At 46.7% G+C, this 21,420-nt stretch overlaps 1 protein-coding gene across 7 annotated transcripts in view; it reads right to left on the bottom strand.

The window, feature by feature from the left end:
• Positions 1–21,420, bottom strand: part of Mapkap1 (MAPK associated protein 1) — a 213,128-nt gene that overhangs the window by 21,015 nt on the left and 170,693 nt on the right. For 6 of the 7 annotated variants that reach the window (XM_037204517.1, XM_028886059.2, XM_037204516.1 and 3 more), the window contains 2 exons: positions 18,630–18,770; positions 5,601–5,738 (listed from right to left, as the gene is read on the bottom strand). In XM_037204517.1, coding sequence (XP_037060412.1) covers positions 5,601–5,738; positions 18,630–18,770 — 279 coding nt within the window. The remainder of the gene's footprint in view (positions 1–5,600; positions 5,739–18,629; positions 18,771–21,420) is intronic. The other variant, XM_028886060.2, reaches the window with a different exon arrangement.

Genomic DNA, 21,420 nt, shown 5'->3' on the forward strand with positions numbered 1-21,420 from the left:
AGGAGAAAGAGAGTGGGTGGTCAGTGGGTTTGGGCTGGGGTGTGCCAAGTGACTTTAGGAAAACAAATCCTGACCCTTCTGCCACCTTTTATTGGAGAGGGGCAGGGGATGCCATGCAATCAGATGTGAAATCCCATAGAGAGAGTCAGTGAGGACACATGAAGAGGGATGTTTTACAGGTAGCCCACGCCAATCCCTTTCACAGGGAATGTCAGTGTCTCAGAAGATCAAAGAGCTCCCCCTGATCTACAGCACGCCTCTGAACTAGGGCTCTGGTGGGTACAGAGGTGCAATTGTAGAGCTCCCTCTAGAGCTTTCTACAGCCAGCCAGTTGTTCTGCTTTATTTACACAGATCTCAGTCTGCTGCCCTGAGTGCTCAGGTGGACTGTTCTGTTCTAAGGAAGGTGATGACTTTGCTTAACAACGGCTTTCGCTCCTCATGAAGTCAGCTTGGAGCTCTGTCTGCAAACCTTTGAACATCTCTAATACTGGTCTTTCTCTCTAGTTGATAAACCCATGAAGAGCATGTAAGTGAACACACACCATCTGTGAAAACTGGATACTGAATAAACCATCAAATGCTTTTAGGTTTAAATGAAAACTACATAAAAGCATTTCAACCATCAATTTGGCTATCACCTCTAGCCAGTATGAATTCTGCTGGAAAAGCTATTTTCGTGCAGATGTAGAATTCAATGGGAAAGACTGACTCGTGTACCAACATCAATCAAAATGTCGACTTCCCTGGCAGCTCTCAACAGTAAGGCAGGTTCAAAGGTCACAGGATAAAGAAAAAGCCAAGCTCTGGTTCAGCTCTAATATCTCCTCGCAGAAGTCTTGTAAAAGTACCCCCTTCTGCATTAGCCTGGCTTTCATTAATCTTCTTGCCATCTTCTTTAACTAGTCATGCAGAACCGTTCGATAGCAAGGCGTATAATGGGGAAGGCCCTGTGCCTATTACCGCGTTAACATTCTCTTAAGCCCAGTGCAACAATAGAATGGGAGGCAGAGGAGAGCTGGACGCAGGGTGAGGTTCGGGCAATTCAATCACAGCCTGGCTTACCTATGTACTCTGACCCACAAGACACAAGGGGCCTTTGTGTCTAACTGGCTTGGCCATTAAGGCTGCTCAAGATCACAACAAAGCTAATCTTTTCCATTTAAGCTAAATCAATGTGGACAAATCATTATTCAGTAGCTTTAATTTAATTAGTAAATTAAATACACTACTTTACAGATCTTGTCAAGTACTTATGAAAAGAAAGATTCATGTAAATGAGAGGTCACCAATAAGTCCAGCTGGCTCAGCTCCGGGTCTTAGCTGAATCCTGTCTCTAGTACCCAGGGGTTCTACTTACTAGAGCTATGGTCACAGCTCCTAACCCTAGAGAGTTCCTAGATTTGGTCCAAACAGTTTTGGACAAAAAAAGCAAAGCAAAGCAAAGCAGAACACCTCCCACCAATATAACCACAGCATCGGCAGAATCAGATTTTCTTTAAATTATACTATTGCAAGAAACGTAATCAGGTTACCTCTATTCTGTTGCTTCCTTAAGATTGAGTATGATCTACACTTAACTGAGATATAGAGTGCTTCTCAGCTATAAAGATGACAGCTACTTTATTAAGGTTTAAATCTGATTTCCTAATGATGGGCAGCTTCCTAAAGACCCTGAACCTGCACAAGATTCTTTTGAGGGTACCAGACCTGGTGTGGTGGAGTTTGGTACCTTGACACACAGCCCAAGTCTCCCGTGTCACAGAAAGGTCCCTGTTTTTTTTCAGCACTAGAGCAGACATTAACATTCACTTTAAAAAGAAAAGATGTTTGTCGGAACCCTTCAAAATAGCACAAGAAAGCCCAAGGAGGGGCAAGCCAGACTGAGCGCACACTGATCTCAATGATAAAGGCTTTTCCTCCCTCAATCAGGGCTCTCACACAGATTTTCTGAATTCTTCTGAGTCTGTTTATCCACACAGGTTCTTTAAGCCTTGTATCTATTTAGTCAGTTCCAGGTCCTTAAGCACTCACAGGGACAGAGTGATAAATCTCTCTCAACACTGGCCTAAGAGGGAGAAGCAGGGTGCAGGAGCATACAGGCTGTGCTGTTTCCACAGTCTGTAATTCCATGCTTCCCCGTGCAAATGCTCAGCCCCTTTGCCAAGTCAGCTATTCACACACTTTGGGGATGTGGCATCAATTAGACCTGAGCTGTGTCTTAGGAAGACCGGATGAATGGTGTGACAGCAGCTTTCTCCATAAACCCTGCAAAATGGCCGTATTCGAAGGGTTGAAAACATTTCTTTTCTGTTCAAAATTCTGACAAACATGTCTCAAGTAAGAACGGGGATAGCTTCATTATCCTCCCCACACTTAACGCCTTTTTGTGAAGCAGGCTGCTTAATAACACGTCTGTTCTGTTTTCACAACTAAATTATTCCACTTGGTCACACGTTCCAGTCTCTGGGAAGACACTTGTGTTATGAGAGATAAAAACATGAAAAAGAGAATATATTGCAGAAATCAAAAACCTTATCTACTTCTAGACTCTTTCTCTTTGCCATAATTCATTCAAGAAGCCCTAAGAATAATTTTTGATGTAAACTCAGCTACAAACATACATCACTATGCTGATAAAAATCACAGGCTAAACTTATGAAATATAGTGACTTTCATTTCTTTAGTGCTGCTAAAATAACTTTTTCTAAGGTTCAACAGACATAAGAGATAAAAAGGGTTACCATTAATCCTTTAGGGAAAAAAACGCAAGAAGGAAAGAAAGAAGAGAACCAGCGGCCCCCATAGATTAACCCCGTGGTCTGGTGAGGGTCTGAGGAGGGGCTTTTTAGACCCAGCGGCTGAATTAATCTAGCGAGGATCCTGGAGATGATAAGAATACACAATGCTGACTTGACTCATTCACTAACACCCGGTGTGGGCACTTTATAAGAATTACAGGGAACAACTTTTGATTCCTCGATCCTGGTTCATTCAGTTTCAAGTTGACCAACATTCACTGTAGATAACTGTAAAGATTGCTGGGCCAATCTGCTCAGTGGGGATTCGGGACAGGATGGGGAGTAGGGGGTGGGGAAGAAGGGGGAAAGAGATTCTAAAGAGATGAGCAGCACACTGCACCTGTCCGGAGGTCATACAAACTCCCGGGCAATGATTGGGAATGAGCGGAGTGAATGAGGGAAGGGGGCAATGTCCCGAGTCAGCAGTAGGGCCAGGTGGAAGGTATATTCCAGATAGTCACAACAGCAAAGCACACAACATATAGTGTGACTGTACCTCACAGCCTGAGTGATCAGTGGCTTTCAGCGTCAGCAAAGGCTGTGCCGAGGAGTTTGAACTTTATTTTGCAAGCATATAATTTTAAAGTCTTTTTCTTTCAGGAAAAAAAGATTATATTTGTGTGTATCTGTGTGCGTGTTTGTGTACACGTGTGCATGGAGGCCAGAAGACGGTGTCAGATGTCCTCCAATATTACCCTCTGCCTATCACTTTTCGGGCCTGGTCTCCCTGAGCATGGGGCTCATTTTTTCTCAGCTGGGCTGGAAGGCACCAAGGCCCAGCAATGCTCTCTGGCTCCGTCCCTGACTGCAGCAAGGGTTCCAGGCATGCATGGGACGGAATGCGTCCTCTCTTTTTGTTTTTCACCCTCCTCCCCCAGCCACGACCACTTGTGCCCTTTAGGACCCTGTGTGTCCTTGGAGCTCAGAGAACATGGCTTCAACAGCACTGCTACAGAGTACCGGGCAGGGAGCTGTTCTCTTTAGCCACAGGGAGACAGGGACCCCCGAGCCCCCCCAAAGCTATGTACCTGGTTTGCACACTGGGACATGTCAGAGAGAAGACCCTGGAGACTGTCAGCAGTGAAAAGATGGCCCTGCCTGCTCAGCTGCACCCTTAAGCTGAGGATGTGGCCCATGAACACACATGTGCAGTAATTCCTTCATGACTGACTGATCTTTTGAGACCATGGGAGGTGGGTGGCTGTGAACCTTCCCTGCTAGCTGGGCATGTGACATCTACACTTTTTCAGTGCCTGCGTTATCGCCCTTCTAGGCACAGCCTGTATCTGTGAATGAGAAGGAGCCCAAATCTGGTCCTTGTTCCTCCTACAACTCCCTACTCCAGGTTAGGTCTCTATGCAACACGCAGATGACCACTTGCCATTTCTAAGACAAGCTATAAAATGTCTCTCTTTAAAATATCCTTAGGAAGGAAGATGCCAGGACAAACACTTTTGGGGGGCACCAAGATAGGGAGGGTGGAATTGGGGACAGGCTTACTCATGGCAGAGGGGGTCTAGTAGCCTTCAGGCTCCAGCAGCAGCAAGCACTTTTCTCATGGGTCTCTTCTGCCAAGTGCCCTGCAGTCACAGCCTCACTGGGGTGACGGTGGATGGCAGGGACAGCAGTAAGAGGACAAGAATGACCTCATGCCTCTCTCTACCCACTAAGCTTTCCTTTCTTGCCAAGCTGGAGACTGAGCCGAAAGAAACTTTTTCATAGCTGGATTTGACACTGAAATAAAACACTGATCATGGGTGTATGTGGCATGTGCCCAGCCTGTAAGCCTTGCTGAGGGGCTCAGCACCGTGAGGTGCCCTTTTAGTCAGGATGACTTTGGAAATGAGCCACATTATAAACATTCCCTGGCCTCTGCCTTTCCTAGTGTTCCTTCTGAGCATATAATTCCTCATAACATTTGTTCTCAGATTCATAGACATGGGAACACAGGTCCCCAAATTAGATGCTCAGTATGTACCTCAAGTTGCCAAGCCAAGAGCCACTGGGGTGAGCTCTGGTGATAGGAGATGCTGAGATGCAGCAGCAGTCTGAGAAGAACCCTGTTTACCAGCCTTCCCTATGCCACCAAGAACACGTACACAGTTTTGGCTGTTTGCTACCAGAGAGGCTCCACTGTGAACTATGCATTCTTTTTGCCCCGTGCTAGGGCTGGAGTCCTAAAAAACGATTGAGTGATTAATCTAAATACTACACTCAATTACTTAACTGAGAAATATAACATGCCCAAATGGTGTCTGCTTGGATGGTTTAGTGGAAGAATGCCAGCCCAGTAGTGGCCTCTTCTGTAGGACCAGGCACAAGTTTAGTTGTGAGCCAGAGGCCACGTAGCTGCCAATAATCTGGGTGTGCTGGACTTCCTGCATGATGGACGCCTAAGTCTAGACTCTGGCTGCCACAGGAAATCCACCTTTCACTGGTGTGGCACAGGAAGGGAGCAGGTCTAGGGCTGACTGATCAAGCTCCCCCAGTGGGAAGGGACAGGAGCACAAAGTAAACCAAGGACTCTCCTGAGTGCAGATTCCAGCAGGAACCTACCTGCCTGGTGACCCAGCCCCCAGAGCACGGGGCCTCAAGGGCCTTTGCTGACAGCAAGATGAACAAGATGGGGCTCACCTCAGGCTCTAGATACATAATACAATCCTGTTTGATTAAAAGAAATTTCTGGTAATGAGTTAAACAGGCCCAAGGAAAAAAGGACATGGTGGCCATATATTCTCCCAGCACCCGGCACCCAGGGAGGAGGGACGAGAAAAGGAGACATAAATAAAGGACTACTCACTGGGGCTCTTTTCCTCGGCAAGGTCACAGGCACAGAGCAGGTCAGAATCGATTGAGATGGGCTTCTGCTTAATCCAAAACTTAGTGCTGGCTTTCTGATTTGTAACAGGGTCTATCTCTACTTTGTCTCCAGAGATACCTGTGAGGCCAAGGGGGGGGGGAGGAGGGGACAACAAAAAGAAGCCATGAAATGAGGAAGGTGCCAGTGACTTTAGTGCAATGACCTGACCTGCTGGATAAATCATAAAGTGGTTTAGCATGAGCTCTTAGGGCTTGAGGGAGTCTTCCCACAGGCACGGTTTCTAAATAGCATCCGAGACTCTCATAGTATGGTTGCCTGAGCAGGCGAGCTGTGTCGTGTGGGGTGATAACCCAAAGATTCAGAAAGCTATTAGGGAATGTGCTTTCTCTGATATTATAGAGACACAAAACAGAATTTCCCCGTGTACTGCTAACAGCACTATATCTGTATTGTAATGACATAAGCTAGAATAGAGGGCCATTTAAAGATAGTGCTGATCCTCTTTTTTTTTTTTTTTTTTTAAATAAAGACCCTAAGTAATAGATTATGTTACCCATATAGAGTTTTTGATTTGGAAAAATTTTACATTAAAAATAGAGGGGGAGGAGACAGAAGTTTGCTCTGTGACACCAAATGATTTCCCAAGTAATACTTAAGGGAGGCCACAGGGGGAGCAAAGGGTCTCCACACAAAACTCTGGAAATTCAAATCTCAAAGCCTGCCTTTCAGGTGGGGAAGGGCCTCGCCTCTCTGCCGAAGGAGAGACTCCAGTGTTTTCTTGGCATATGCTGGAAAATGAGCAGGAACCAATGAGGTGCAGGGTCAGGATGGACACACTGAAGGCGCCCTCTCGGTATTTTTGAGATGACACGGTCTGTCTGACACACCAAATCTAGTTCACAAGTCCTCTTTTGCTGAAAAGAGAAATTTGTTCATGGAGTGAGATGTAAACCTTTAATATGTGTTCTGGAGTGAGCCCCACAGGCAGCCTTACAATTTTTAGGTCATAGTTTTAAGGTCAGGGTCAAAGTGGAAAAAAAATAAAAAAGAAGTCAAGATTTAAAAAAAGCCCTGAAATAATCAGTTGTACATACTGGAATAGAAAAGACCAGCAGAGCTTGTGAGAAATGATTAGTAGCTCAAAAGAGGATAAAACCCCACCCAAACCAGCTCAGTTAGTACCCCCACCCCAACCGAAACACAGACACACATACAACCACCTCTGCCTGGCAACAAATTTAAATGTAAAGAAGAAATAAAAACAAATGCAATCTCCATGACTGGACTTTGTCCCCTCCATCCACTGTAATATTTTGTGAGCAGATTCATTCCAAACCCAGGGAAGACAAAGGAAGGAGGCCATGTACAGATGTGAGAACAATGCAGGGACGCATGCTAACTTTGTCATCTGTGGTAGAGTCCAGGAATTGTTTTGTGTGTGTGTGGTTTTTTTTTTTTTTTTTTTTCTAATTTTATTAACCAAATGCTGGGCTTGCACTGGACAATATTTAAGAGCAACATATTTCAGTTAGGCATAATGTCCTAAGTCCAGCTGACTCTAAATCTCAGGTATGGAGGATTTCAGAAGGCTGAGAAGCTATCAGGAGACCAACTTGATTACATTTCACTTGAAATAGACTATGACTATCCCACTGCACTCTTGCCTCCAATTTGGTCATTAATTGTTAAGGATCTGGACATCTCTATAGTTCCCTGAAAGAAGACAAGTACTTAAGCCACGGCAGTGGTAACAGGGTGTGTGTCCATGTGAGCAGGGCTCCCCTCCTTATCGGCTTCTTATTTTGACATTTATAACAGTCAAAATGAACAGAACAAAATAAATGTGCATATCTCTTATGTGGAAATAAACCTCGCCCCACATTCCTCTTTCAGGAAGAAAAAAAAAAATCACCACCAGACAGAGATGGTTAAAATTTTCTTCTAAGGCCATGCAACTCCTGAAGCCGCAGTCAGTCAATACTGCTAATGTACCTTGTTAATTTGATAGGATTTGTCAGGTAACTCCACTGGAAAATTATATAAAACTGTTCCAGATGAAAAGATGATAGTGACATGAATTAAAGTGATAGAACAATAGTGGAATATAAACCAGAAATGACACCCAAAGTGGCTGTTGATTTATTGCCATACTGAGTTTGGTTCTGGGCTCCCATGTATATTAGTGCTACAAATCTGGGTCCATTTAGCAGAGGGATGCTCATACATACATCACCAGCTCCTGCTCCAAGCCAAGGTCACTCCCCATTGCATCAATCTTTTCAGCAGAGCCTACTGCACAAAGCAGGACTCCTGTAACCATCTCAGATCTAACAGACTGCCCATCCTCTCTCATCTTCCTTTTATCATGTAAAGTACACTTTTAACTTCCATTATTTTTATCTGCAAATTGTTAGCGCATAGTTCATCCATTACCTGCGGTATCTGTGCATCAGTTGCCTACGCTCTACTTGGCCACAGAACCCTTTCCCAATGACACCCTTTCCTGGGGTTACTGCCACTGATGCAGTTCACAGAAGGGAACCCCGAGACTGCAGATTGGGGATGGAGATGTGGGAGATGAATGCAAATGGCTCAAGATGGGCAGACAGGTGGAACATCATTTAAACAATTGGTGTGCTTCACAAAAGCAGCATGCACAGGAGATTTTTTTCCTGAATCGAATCACATTTTCCCACTGACTTGGTTCCAGTGATACTCTGTCTTCATTTTGGATTGATCTGTAATTGGCAGGGGCTCCCAACACTTCAGTTTTAAGTTTCCATGCCCTGCAGGCTTTCAGTCAGGTAGTTAATGATCTGTAAAACTCTTGCCTGCCTCAAGGAGTCACTATTTAAAGGAACCTGTGGGGGAAATCTTTCCTGATGGGAAAAACCCTTTGTGCGTTAAATAATCTCACAATGGAGAGGTGTGAATCTCTATGCTTCTTAAAGCTGAGTGAGGCCCCACAGACTTGGTTGTCCCTACTGGACAAGGGCAAGCAGGATGGGAGGGCCCCACCTTGCTGAGCATATCTAAGTCTGGAGGCAAGTGGAGACCTCTGGGAGCCTAAGCATTTTTTTTTTTTTTTTGGGGGGGGGCTGGAAGGTTGGAAGCTCACTGGAGGGAGGTTGGCTAGGAGGTTTACTTCAGGCTATAGAGAAGGATGCTGGAGCTAGGGTGCTGTGTATGGGGTGGGGGTGGGGGGGTATGCGACCTACGCTGGTGGGACTCTTATCAGGGAGGTCAATCAGTGCAATTGGACCCACTTGCCACTGCAGCCTTTGAAGTGTGCAAAGGAGGAGGTGGGGCCAGAGCAGCACTGCTTCCCGGTGACTGCAGAGCACAAAGAAGACTGCTGCTACCATGTTCTCTGTGGTTCACCATCCTTAAGGCTAGGGCCCAGGCCTCTGGCAAAGGTGTGACCCTGGTGGGCTCCAGGAATCATATGGAACAGTGTTCTCAGGCCCAGCAGGCATGACATTGTCACTCACATCATTTATTAAGTATCCACAGCCGATTAAAGCACTGAGCACTAAAGGCACTAGGTGCCTTCAAGGCTAGAGAGCCTCTGTGCACTCCAGCAGCTGCTCATTCTATTTTATAGATAAGGAAACAGAAACACAAGAAGGCTAAGGAACCTGTCCAAGATCACACAACTCACAAGGGGCCTGGGACCTGAAGCCAGGAGGTCTGGTGCCAGAACCCATCCTCTCTGGCACCACACTGGTCAGCAGGAACTGTGCTGGCTTCTACTAGAACATGTCTGCTGAGGGAAGGGGTCTTTGATGAAGTCCCAGAGCTTGGAAGTAGGAAAGCCATTCTTCCAATCAAGAATTGTCTGGTTCCCAGATGGCCCTGAGTCAAGAAGACAGAGTAAACTCTGCCCAAGCAGCCTTGCAGTAACTCTCCCTTTCCTACTTTCACAGGGCATAAGAAAGTGTTCAGATGGCAAACAAACGCCCATGCCCATGCTTGGCAAGCCAGCACACCATCCAGTCATTGTTCTTCCTTCTGACTTTGGTGCTCACTCTCGCTTCCTCTCTCCTTTCTTTTTTGTTTTTTCAAGACAGGGTTTCTTTGTGTAGCTCTGGATGGCCTGGATCTCACTCTGTAGACCATGCTGGCCTTGAACTCACAGAGATCAGTCTGCCCTGCCTCCCGAGTGCTGGGATTAGAGGTGTGTGCCACCACCGCTCAGCCTGCAGAGAGACTCTTTAAGATGTCATTTTTAACACAAAATTTCAAGCAACTCAAATTATAAGATACAAAGAAAGAAGGGATGTAGACCTTCACTGAATACACATTTCTTCAAACTACATGGTTACAGTGAGGAGTAAGATACCCATGATGAAATAGAGCACAACCCAGGAAAACAGGCTAGAAGAAGATTCTTATGTCACAATACCAAATGAAATAGAAAAGAAAAAAATATTTACATAGGAGTTAGCAAAGGCGCTCAGTGGTAGAACACTTGCACAAGGTCCTGGATCCCATCCCCAGGAAAGATTTCAAAAGGCTCCATTTTAAATGCAGAGGTAATTCTGGTTAGCAGGAGATTCTGTCCTTTACCAGTGTTGAAGCATGTACCCAATATGTATTTTTTTCAATTTTCAATTTTATTTTATGTGTATGGGCATTTTGCCTACATGTATGTCTATGTCCCTGCAGGCATGTATGCCTGGTACCTGCAGAGGTCAGAGGAAGGCCCTGGATCCCCTGGAACTGGAGTTACAGGCATTGTTAGCAGATGTGTGGATGCTGGGAATTACATGTGGGTCCTCTGCAAGAAGCCAGAGCTTTTCACTGTGAGCCATCTCTCCAGCCCCCAACAACTTCTGTCTGTTTACTTACTTCCTTGCTCTGCAGTGCTGACCCTCAGACATGGGGAAGCACCTTAACAAAGTCACCGTTGTTTTAAAAGCTTGAAGTCAACTTTTCCCCACCATTCCCATTTCAGAGTTTGTCTTTCTTCCCCAACTTTCACTGTAGGGAAGGATGACTATATGACCTGTGTTGACGACTGTGAAGTGACCCTAGAGTGGACAGCACTTCCACCCAGAGCTCTCATGTACCCAAGGGGCTGAGGTGCTGGCAAGGCTCCTCTGGACTCGGCCACATGCAGCTTCCTGTCACTGTCACAAAGGTGTCCAGAGCTTTCCCAGTCTTAGCCACGGCAGGTAAAGAGGAAGAACACAGGGCTGGCCTGGAGTGGCTGGGGTCAGCCCTTCCCTCAGAAGTATGGGAGGCCATTTGTCTTCTTTACCAGCTCTCTTCCCCTACCCACTTATCCGTTGCCATCCGTCATGACCTTTTCATGCTCCCACACTGACAGCTTCCAGATACAGTGAGTCAAACTTCACTGGAAGCAAACTATCACACCAACTGTCAAAGGCAGAAAACATTGCCTGATTGCTGTCCTACATCAACGCCAGCATATAAATCCTTCCTTAACAAGACAGCTCAAAATAAACAAAGCACAACTCTAATGCGGCTACAACTCTGCAGGGAAACAATCTGTCCAAGGTTTAGAGTTATCACGAGGGGACCCTGGCCTGTTTTAACTAACCAAAGTATTTCCATAAAAGGAAATTAGCACCGTAGAGCATCATCCAGGGGATTATGCAGCAGAGGACCCCCTTTGGACAGCTCCTGCCCTAGGTCCTTCTGTGTGTATCAGTTCATTGAACACCTGTGTCTCTGAAAGCGCCATGAGCCCGTCTATATTTAAAGGCGGCAGTGCTAAGTGGTTACGGCCAGGAACTCTGGATCAAGAAGGTCCTAAGTTCAAGCTTCAGCACTATGCCCTCAAGCTTTGACTCTGGGCAAACTGGGAAAGGATGTACAAGATGCTAACTCACATCTTTGGGGCTTGTGAGAACTGTGTTAGCTACTTTCTATTGTTCTGATAAAGAACATGACTAAAAGCAATGTAGGGAGGAAAGGGTTTATTTGGTTTACTCTTTCAACCACAGTCCATCATTGTAGGAAGCCAAATCAGGAACTCAAACAGGAATCCGGAGGCAGAAATTGAAGCAGAGACCATGGAGGAATGCTGCTTACTAGCATGCTCCTCCTGGCTTGTTCAGTTTGCTTTTTTATAGAACGATGGGCCACCTCCCACATCAATTATCAAGAAAATGCCCCACAGACTTGCCTACAAACCACTCCAGTGAGAGGTCTTTTCTCAATTGAGGCTCCTTCTTCCCAAAGGACTCTAACTAAGCACACAAGACACCATGGCTACAGGCTCCTGCTGTGTTTAGTGACAGTGTCAGAAGCCAGGCACGGGCTGGGAGCCTGTGATGGGACCACCTGGGCAGGGAGCCAAGGAAGGATACGGATATAAGTGTGTGCCTGGCCCTAGGCCTGGACACCTGGGACCTGCTTTGAATTAGTCTTAAAAGCAAAAATGTAGAATGCCTGTCCAGCCCGGCGGTCCAACATATCTGTCACCATGGATCCTTCCAACAGCCTCCATCACAGAGTCACAAATATGGCTACCAGGACTTAAGTAACCTGTAGGTAGGTGTGGTCTTGAGCAGCCCCAGGCAGGGGCTGCTATTTGATGGGGGCAGGGCATGGAGAGAGAGAGAGAGAGGTGAGGCTTCTACCTAATTAGTTTCATGGCACAAACCTTCCTGTTAGCTCTAAGACTTCCATTCTGAGTTGGAAGAAATCTCTCGGACCTGGAGGGTTAGGACATTCGTGCTAGGGAATGGCCACCCACAAGGTATCCAGGTTATTCATTTAGACCAGGATTTTGGGAGGTGGGAGGAGTATATTCCCACTGTTGTTATTCTAAGAGTAAAAAAAAAAAAAAAAAAAAAAAGCCTTTTCCCATGAGCCTGAGATTCCTTTCTATAAAATGGGGTAACTAAAGTGTCAACTTCTGGGGTGTCAGCAAATTAATTTACTATGGTCAGAACATCTTGCATTGCTGCAGGAAACTCAAGTTATTATTACAGTTCTTAAAGATGAACCCAGACTCAGAGGGAGAGTCAGCTTTCTTTACCTGTGTGACACTTGGGATACCAACAGCATTCCAGGGCAGGCACCATGGCCAGGAGGCGCTGGCCAACACAAACCGACTCAATGGGTTTGAGAGAGACAGAGAAAGACAGACAGACAGACAGACAGACAGACACAGGGAGAGAGAGAGACAGAAAGAGAATGAGCTCGCTTACTCACTTGCAGGAGAGCAAGCACGAAGCTGGGTGGGAAGAGGGGAGGGGGAGGATCTGGAAGGAAGGATTTGAGAGAGGGGGTGAATATGATCAAAATACATTGTGTGTAATTCTTAAAGAATTAATAAAACCCTTATGTGTGTATGTACTATATAATATACATAAAAAGAAAAGTTACTAGCAAAAAAGATGAACCCCAGAAGGGTAAAAAGTTAGTAAACTGCAAAACTGGGATCAAGACCGCACCAGCTTCCCACTGTCTCTGAGGACACACACTTAAAACACCCCCTCCCTCTAGGGAAATGAGACATCACCTTGGCAAACACTGCGGCCTTCGCCACGCCCTACTCAGTGGATATTCCGAGTTGCTGGTTATTGGTTTGTACAGGAGTAGGGCTTATGTATCCATTTCCCATGACTTTGAATTTGAGACTACAAAGCCCACCGTTGTCAAATCCTGGAACAGTTTTTGATACAGTTCCACAATCCTCTTGTCTTTAGGTTACACAGAGCCGAGGAGCCCAGAAAAGCCCTCTGGGAGTGCCAATGAACAACTCTTGGCCAGAGTGGATTTTGCTGAATATATGTGGCAATCGATAGCATCACGGAGCAGTCAGAGAAGTCTTTGAGACTTGTCTGAATTTACACACAGGATCAGACACATAGGCTGTTTGGGCTTAATGAGACCTCAGAGATCACCCAGTCGGGGCTTTTATTCTCCACAGGAAGATGCCGAGGCTCAGGGCTAGGGACATGACTTGTCTGATGTCACCCATTAATGCCAGAGCTGTAACCATAATTCATTTCTCCATACTCCTAGGCCAGGGCTTAACAGACTAGCCTCCTGCCACACCCTGGTGGAATACATCACAGGATGAAAAGCACACGCAAACAATATGCTAGGCACTCAAAACAGGAGAAGAGCACTGGGAGGCACAATTACAGTGAAGCCTGGAGAGCACTGCTTCCCGGGGACCAGGAGAGTGCTGGCTCAGGGCTCACTGGCTCGAGTCAAGAAGCGCATCATCTCAGAGCACTGGGGAACCTCAGCCAAGAGCTAGCAGCTCCAGTGCGGAGTCTGTAACACATCTGGGGACAGGTGAGTGCCCAACTGGACTCTTGTCCTGAGCATAAAAACTAATGGGTGGCCCTAGCTAGCATGGCAGCATTTAGCACAGGGCTAGACACCAGAGAGGGAGCACTCCAGGGGCCCTGAGGGTGTGTATGCTCAGCAGTGTTGTCTGTGAGGGGAAGGCAGCCCAGCACTGGATACTCTGCTGGTGAATGGACGTGCCTGGAGAGCCTGTGAGGCCAGCTGGGAAGTAGGACTGACCTTCTCCAGGACTGTTTTGCACACTGCAGAGGGGCGGGGAAAGCTGGCCCTCCTAGGGACAGGTTCCCTGCTTACTGGAGTCTGAATGCCAAGGACAGGGAGCTAACCAAGGGCAGTCTGGGGGGTGGGGAGGAACTCTCAGGGATACAACTCTGGCTCCTTCTACTGAGATACTTCTGCTCAATCTCCATTTTTCCAGTGTTCAATTCCTTCTCAGCTACCCAAGGAACGAGACACTGTTGTGAGTAACCCCAGATTGCAGTACAGGAATTCTCCAAAGGGAGGCTCCAGGAGAGGACTTGGAGAAGATAAGCAGCTAGACAAACCCTGACATCTGCTGTCACCAGAATCCTCCCTCAACCAGACACTATGTTAGTAAGATCTAGTGTGCAGGGCATCCCCGAGGCCACCTTCACAGTTCTGTCCTTTACCATCACTTTTAAACTCCACACCAGGTTTTGTCTGTCACTGAGCAGCAGAAGTGCCACTGCTGAATTAAGGACCCCATGGATGTGGAGTCAGATATGGTGTGTGTCCCCTGTAGTCACTGTAGTGACCTGGAGCAGTGGTGGTACCTCTACAGCATCAGCAAAGGGCCAGGAACATGGAGGGCCAGTTACCTCTTGAGCACAGGAATTCTTTACTCCACTGGGACCTGACTGAAGACCACAGAAAAGAAATGTCTTGTTCATACGGCCACCAGAACTAATAACACTACATGGTCCCAGTAGGGACAAAGCCCTGAGTGCAGCCGCCTGCTCACACTGGCTGGTCTTGTGTTGCTAACGTGCATCCGCTTTTGATGCTACAGCAGAACTTAGCATCTAAGAGAAAACGAACATTCTGATGTGCTGCTGTTTTAGATACTCCCCAGAGCCGAGACTGCCCACCAGAGGGCACCATGTACGTCACTGCAAGTATCCTGGAGCTGGGATCTCCCCAGCCTCACTTCAGAGAACTACCATTCTGGGGAGGGACACACCAGTTTTATCCTTTTTGATCTCACAGGTCTCCATTGTGGCTACAAGTGAGGCTCGGAGAGCCATCTCCAAATCTGAGCAACTCAGTTCAACACCTGCAAGATGGGGACTAGGAGAGATGGTAAAAGGAACATAGATAAGGACAGCCAGCAGAGCTAGGCTAAGCTGCTGTTTGGAACCGCTTCTGCGGGCCAGGTCCTCCACACGAGCCCAGAAGGAAAGCTTTATGACATCCGCTTTATAAACGGTGACAACCAGGTGCAGAGGGAAGGTGCAGCTGGAACCCAGTGCTGACCACAGAACCCTACTCCCCCACATCACACTCTTGTAGCCTTTCTTCTTGGGATGAATCTGCAGGTCCGAGTCAGGTGGATACAAGTTTGTTCTTTGCCTTTGGAGAAGAGCAGGAGACAGGCCCGGGGTCTGTGCTCACTCAAGGCACTGCTTCTCCCACTGCAGACAGAGCAAGTGGGCCTGTGGAACATCCTGTTTTGACCCGTCATGAAGACAGTTAAGCTTTCCAGAAAGAGCAGACCCAGAGGCTGAGGAGGAAGCTCATTTGTAAGTGTCTTCTGTGCGAGCACGAGTGTGACTCTCCAGAAGCCATGTGAAAAATCGAGGTGTGGCAGTGCACAGTTGTATTCCTAGTGTTAGGGAGGTAGAAACACAAGGATTTCTGGACTGCTGGAGAGCATAGCCAGGTGGGCAAGCTCCGGGTTCAACAAGAGATCTTGCCTCAAAAAAATAAGGTAGAGGAACAGTTGTCAGGTGTGGCTATCACAGCCAGCACATCGAATTCAAGGATGGTACCAAGATGCCTACTCTGGCCACCTGGGAAGTTCAAGTGCTACCCAGACCCAGTGAAGCTATCTGTTCATCCTTCCAAAGGCATTGGTGGTGACTTCTACAGTCCCCAGCTCTTCCTATAGTCCCTAGTGCTGGTCGACAAGTGTGTGATCCCAGCATTCACTGCTGAGAACTTTATCATGATACAGACGTGGAAGACTGACCTCTTCTCAAATGCTCCTCCTCCACATGGGCCTGCTGCCTTAAAACAATCTCAGGGCATTCAGATGCTCAGCATTTGTGGAGGCCAAAAGAGGATGTCCGATTCCCTGGAATTCAATTTATAGACGGTGCTAGGAACTGAACCCAGGTCTTCCAGAAAAGCATAAATGATCTTAATCACTGAGTCATCTCCGAAAGAAAACTGGTGTCCAGTACAAACATAGCAATTCTTAGCATGTAGCAGTCTGCAGGTCTGAGCTGAGGTGTTCCTGTGATAGCATGAACAGCGCAGAGGACAGGCGTTAGGGATTCAAAACCAAGGCTGCAGTGACATCAGGAGCTCCAACATGGCAAACCCTTCAGATTCACTGCATACCAGTTTGTGAATCAAGTTTTAGTTGTATACTCAGAAACCTTTTTACTATGGTCAGAACTTCTGGAATCTCCACATTCAGTGATACGAACCCACATAGGTCAGGAACCACAGTTCAACAAGCTGAGCTCTAGAAAAACATAGCTCCTCCAGAAACCACACATGCCAACAGGCCTGTCTGGAGCATTTGAGAGGAGGCTATCTTAGGGTTTTATTGCTGTGAAGAGACACCATGACCACAGCAATTATTATAAGGAAACATTTCATTGGGGCTGGCTTACAGTTCAGAGGTTCAGTCCATTATCATCACGGTGGGAAAACACCAGCAGACGTGGTGCTGGAGAGGGGCTGAGAGGTCTACATCTGGATCAGCAGGAAGAGAGAGACACTGGACCCAGCTCGAGCATCTGAGACTTCCAAGCCCACCCCCAGTGACACATTTCCTCCAATCAGTCCACACCTCCCAATAGTGCCACTCACTATGGGCCTGTGGAAGACATTTCCATTCAAACACCAGGCAGAAGTCAACTCCCTTTCTCGAGGGTGGGGAGACACTAAACCGAGGACCTTGAGCAGGCTGGGCAAATGCTCTACCAGCATCTAGAGCTCATGCCAGCACTAGACACCTGCCTTCTTTCCAGGCAGCCTTTGTATTTTCTCTCTACGGGAGACATCAGAAACGAACACACCCCAGTGCACACAACGCTCAGCAATTTTATGTTCTTAATTTTGTTTTTGAGATAGGGTCTTACTATATAGCTCTGTCTGAACTCCTAGAACAGGGCAGAACTGAGGCTCAGAGAGATAGAGAGACCTTGCTTACGGTTACATGGCAGTTACTGAGGGAGCCACAGCCTTAAGCTAGTTGAGGTTTAGCATCCCATCTCTTAACTACAAAGCTGAACACTGAGTACATGGCAAGCTCCTGTCAATAAAACTAGGAGGGGATCTGGGGAGATGACTCAATCTGTAAAATGCCGTCATAACATCCTTGAGTTTGGATTCTCAGAACTCAAGTCAAAGGCCAGTACTGGGGTGTCAGAGACAGGTGGGCCCTGGGGCTTGTCGGTCAGCCAGCCTAGTCAAATTGGTGAGCTCGGGTTAGTCAGAGACCCTGGATCGAAAGACAAGGTAGAGAGCAACTGGAGGAAGACACCTGAGGTTGACCTCTGAACTCCACAGGCTCACACATCTGCACACACACGCACAGTTGGGAAGGAATACTGGAGGAGTTTTTTTTTGAGGCTCATGACATATTAGCTAGATTCAGATTAATGCCAATATCAGAGATTTTATTATGAGAGATAGAAACTTAGCAATATTAGAATTAGATTCAACCTGTATCCCCTTGTGCAACAGGCAAACAATGCCCTGTAGGAGAGAGATATGGCAGGGTAGCAATTCCACCCCCTTGCTGTGTGAGCCTGGTGCCCTCCCAGCTTCTCCTCTTCCCATGCATGGGGATCTTTGCTAGGGGCAGAGGACAAGAGCTGGTCAGACCTGGGTTCCACACGACACTACCACCAGCCTCTGGGAGTTGGGCAGGAGGCCATCTCTGTCCCTCATCACCACCTCTGTCAAGTGGGATGGGAAAGACTGCCCCCTTCTAGGTAGTAAAGAGTGCAAGGGGAGCAATCAGCAGTGATTCAGACACATGGACACCTAGACTATGCAGCCATGATGATGAACTAATGTCAGGTTGACTATTGTGGTGAATTTTCTATTCCTGTTAGGATTAAGTAAAAGCAGATATGTAGTGCCTAATCAGGACAAATCAAGCCCAGACACACGCTAAAATCGAGTACTGGATTTTCTAGTGAGACCCAAATATAACCTCTGAGATCAGTGAGAAGCTTCCTGAACAAGGAAGCTATGAACTTGAGGAGTATGTGCAGCAGCATCCCAGGACCTCAAAAGACATCCCCAGGACCAGAGGCTCCATAGAACTTCCCACAGGTCCATCAGTTTGAGGGCAGTCTCAAGAAGAAGACAGACCCCTCAGGTGGGAAAAGGATATCCTTTAAATTTCATTGTTTAACATTTCCTCAGAAAACAAATTCTTCTTAGTCATCCAGGAGTCACATAAAAGCTGCATGCCACTTCTTTCTCTGCATCTCCACATGCACTCACCTAACTGCACGTCAGTTGTGAACCGCAGTCTGTGGATCATGCTGACTTTGAATGACTTGTAATGGTGGCTGCTAAGCATATCCTGTACTGTAGCGATGTCAATTTGTGAATCCTCCTCAAAAACTCCGTCTGCCCTTGAACCTGGGGAGGAAAAGAACAGTTTAACACATAAAGATACATGAGGCTTGGCAAATGGCGTCTGCTTAAAATGCTTTGGGATAAATTAAAATAATACGGGCTATTTAATTTGGAGGAGAAAAGGCTGAGCGATGACTTAATAACGCCATTCCAGTAAACAGAGAATGCTAACATATTAATCATTCAACAGTTAATTCCACAAACACTGCCTATTCCAAGGCAGGCCCTTGGCTGGGCAGTGGGGAGAAAAGGATGCAAGCATCCCGCTCATGCTCTCAAGCAGCTCGGTCTCCACAGAGCAGGTCCAAATCTGGGAGTGTGGTTGGTTATGGACATCGCCCCTGCTCCTTGAAGAACTCTGCCCCTTCCAAATCCCCAAGCTGCCTCCGAGCAGCCTCTGCCATGCTCCACAGCTTCCCTTGCCTCAGGCAGGAGCCTCTCACAGGATTGCTGGGCTGCCTCTGGAATCTGGCCACGAGGCCTTCTGGTTCATCTATCCAGAGGTCTGATCACTCATTCACACCATGTGGTGTGCATGGGCAACAAACGGGAAGACTGGTGCTCTACAACCTCCCCCGGACCCCAGGCCTCTTGAATGAAGAAGCCCTTTGCAGGCAGCAGTGGAGGCACAGCCGCTCAGTAACTGGCTAAACCGCTTTCTAATCTCTTATCAGCCCTCATAATACCTCTCTCAGATCCTCCCAAACCCTGCAGACTGCTCCTAGGTCCAAGGTTACACCAAGCAAAGGCAAACCATCATCAGTCCTCAGAGTCTGGATGTACACTTCTGACAGCTGACGTGCAGTTGCTGGGTCTTGTCCATGGCCTAGACTACTCATTCAGCTCTACCACAGAAGAGCCAAAATCTTCCCTTTCCTCAGGCTAGCTCAACTTCACCACCTCCACGAAATCTGTTTCAGTGCAGACACATCTACAATAGTTGATATATACTGGATCCAGAGCTGGGCAGACCTGGTTCAACTCCCACCTGTACCTCTAATTTGCTGCATGATCTTAGGTGAGTGACTACCTCTGTGAACTTGTCTTTGACATTAACAGAATATCAAAATTCATGTAAATAATCTAATACATAAAATGATTATCAGTAGCCAGAGAGGCTCGTACTCAGCCTTGTCCTAGAACTGCTTGGTGGTTGTTTTGTCCTAATATGGAAGTTTCATGAAGGTCAGTGAAGTTTCTTATTCATCTTTATGCTTTCTCCTGAGAATAGCATGGGCAACTGGTGTGTTTACACTAAAACTTCTAAGTAAATAACGGGTAGTCTGTTACCCGTGTCAGCCATGCTGTCAAGCACTTTATTCATGTTAAGCCTCATGGCAACATGAAGGGTTCTGGAATTTCCCATCTTAAACTGAGAAGCTAAGTCACATCCCAAGGCCACACTACATAAAGGCAAACCACAGGCAAACTTCCAGAATCCCTTTAGATGGAGTCCATGGGACCGAAACTAGCTTTGGGCATCTCCACAGCCTGACAGCTCCATGCTTTACTTTGCCTACAGGCTGACTTTTTAAACAAGTCAGTTCCTTTTCCTTTTGTACTGAACTCAGTTATCAGGAACTGGATGTTCTGTTTCCAAACACTGTGGCCATTCATACGGACAATACAGCACCTGCGACAGATAGGCTGTCCCCTTGGGAAGGACGTGATACACCTTAGACACAGTCCCGTCTCAGAGCATACTGCACATGTCCTCCTCCCTGCTCAGAGCACCCTGCTTCCTGTCCCTTCCACTCTCCTCCCTATCCCTTCTCAAAAGCCTGCTCAAATGAGGCTCCAAGAAGGGAGATTTTCCTAACTCCAAACCCCCAAATCTAGTATGGCTCCTGATACTGCATCCATATCGTCTACAGGGCAGAGACCAGGCACGTCATCACCTGTCTCTGCCTCTGGACTGTAAGCCACAGAAGGGCAGTCACAGTGAGTACTGTGCTCACCCCGGTAGCCTGTCCTTCTCGATCCTAGTGCAAGTGCAGCGGGAGGGAGTGACTAAGGCAGTGTCTGACTGCAGGACAGACAGACTGACACACCACCTCTGCAAGAGCCCTCTGTTGACTGGTTTCATTCTTTGAAGCACCAGTGATTTGGGACAGATCATGGTCCTCAATGTTTCCTGGGAAATGTGACATCAGAATGAAGGCTGGGAGAAAAGTTTAGCATGGTCATTTACTTTGTCCAAACTACATTTTAATAGAAACACTACTGCCAAAAGGCATTGATTTCAATCTTAGGACTTTTTATACATGAAAATTATAAAGAAAACGTTCTTTGTCTCTTAAATACTAAAGTCCATCTCAGCCATCTTTGCTGAGAACACCACAATAGATAGAGCTTAGCCCTGAGTTCTACAGCTTCTGGAACTGTAACTAATTGGTATTTTCTAAACATTGCAGGTATTGGATTTGGAAAGAGTAATAGCTCATTGTGCTAAAATGCCAATTAATAAAAATAAAACAATAACAACAAAGCCCCGTATTTAAGATTTTTTTTTACATCTTATGATGTTGGATTAAAACCAATTTAAAAATTACTACACGTGACATACAATTTTTTTACTGAGCAATTTCAATGCCAGCTGCTAATAAAGCATCTTAGCTGTAAATGATAATTCAGATGCTTTTAGATAAAGTGG

Source organism: Peromyscus leucopus, chromosome 4 (assembly GCF_004664715.2).
Source record: "Peromyscus leucopus breed LL Stock chromosome 4, UCI_PerLeu_2.1, whole genome shotgun sequence".
Classification (NCBI taxonomy): Eukaryota; Metazoa; Chordata; class Mammalia; order Rodentia; family Cricetidae; genus Peromyscus; species Peromyscus leucopus.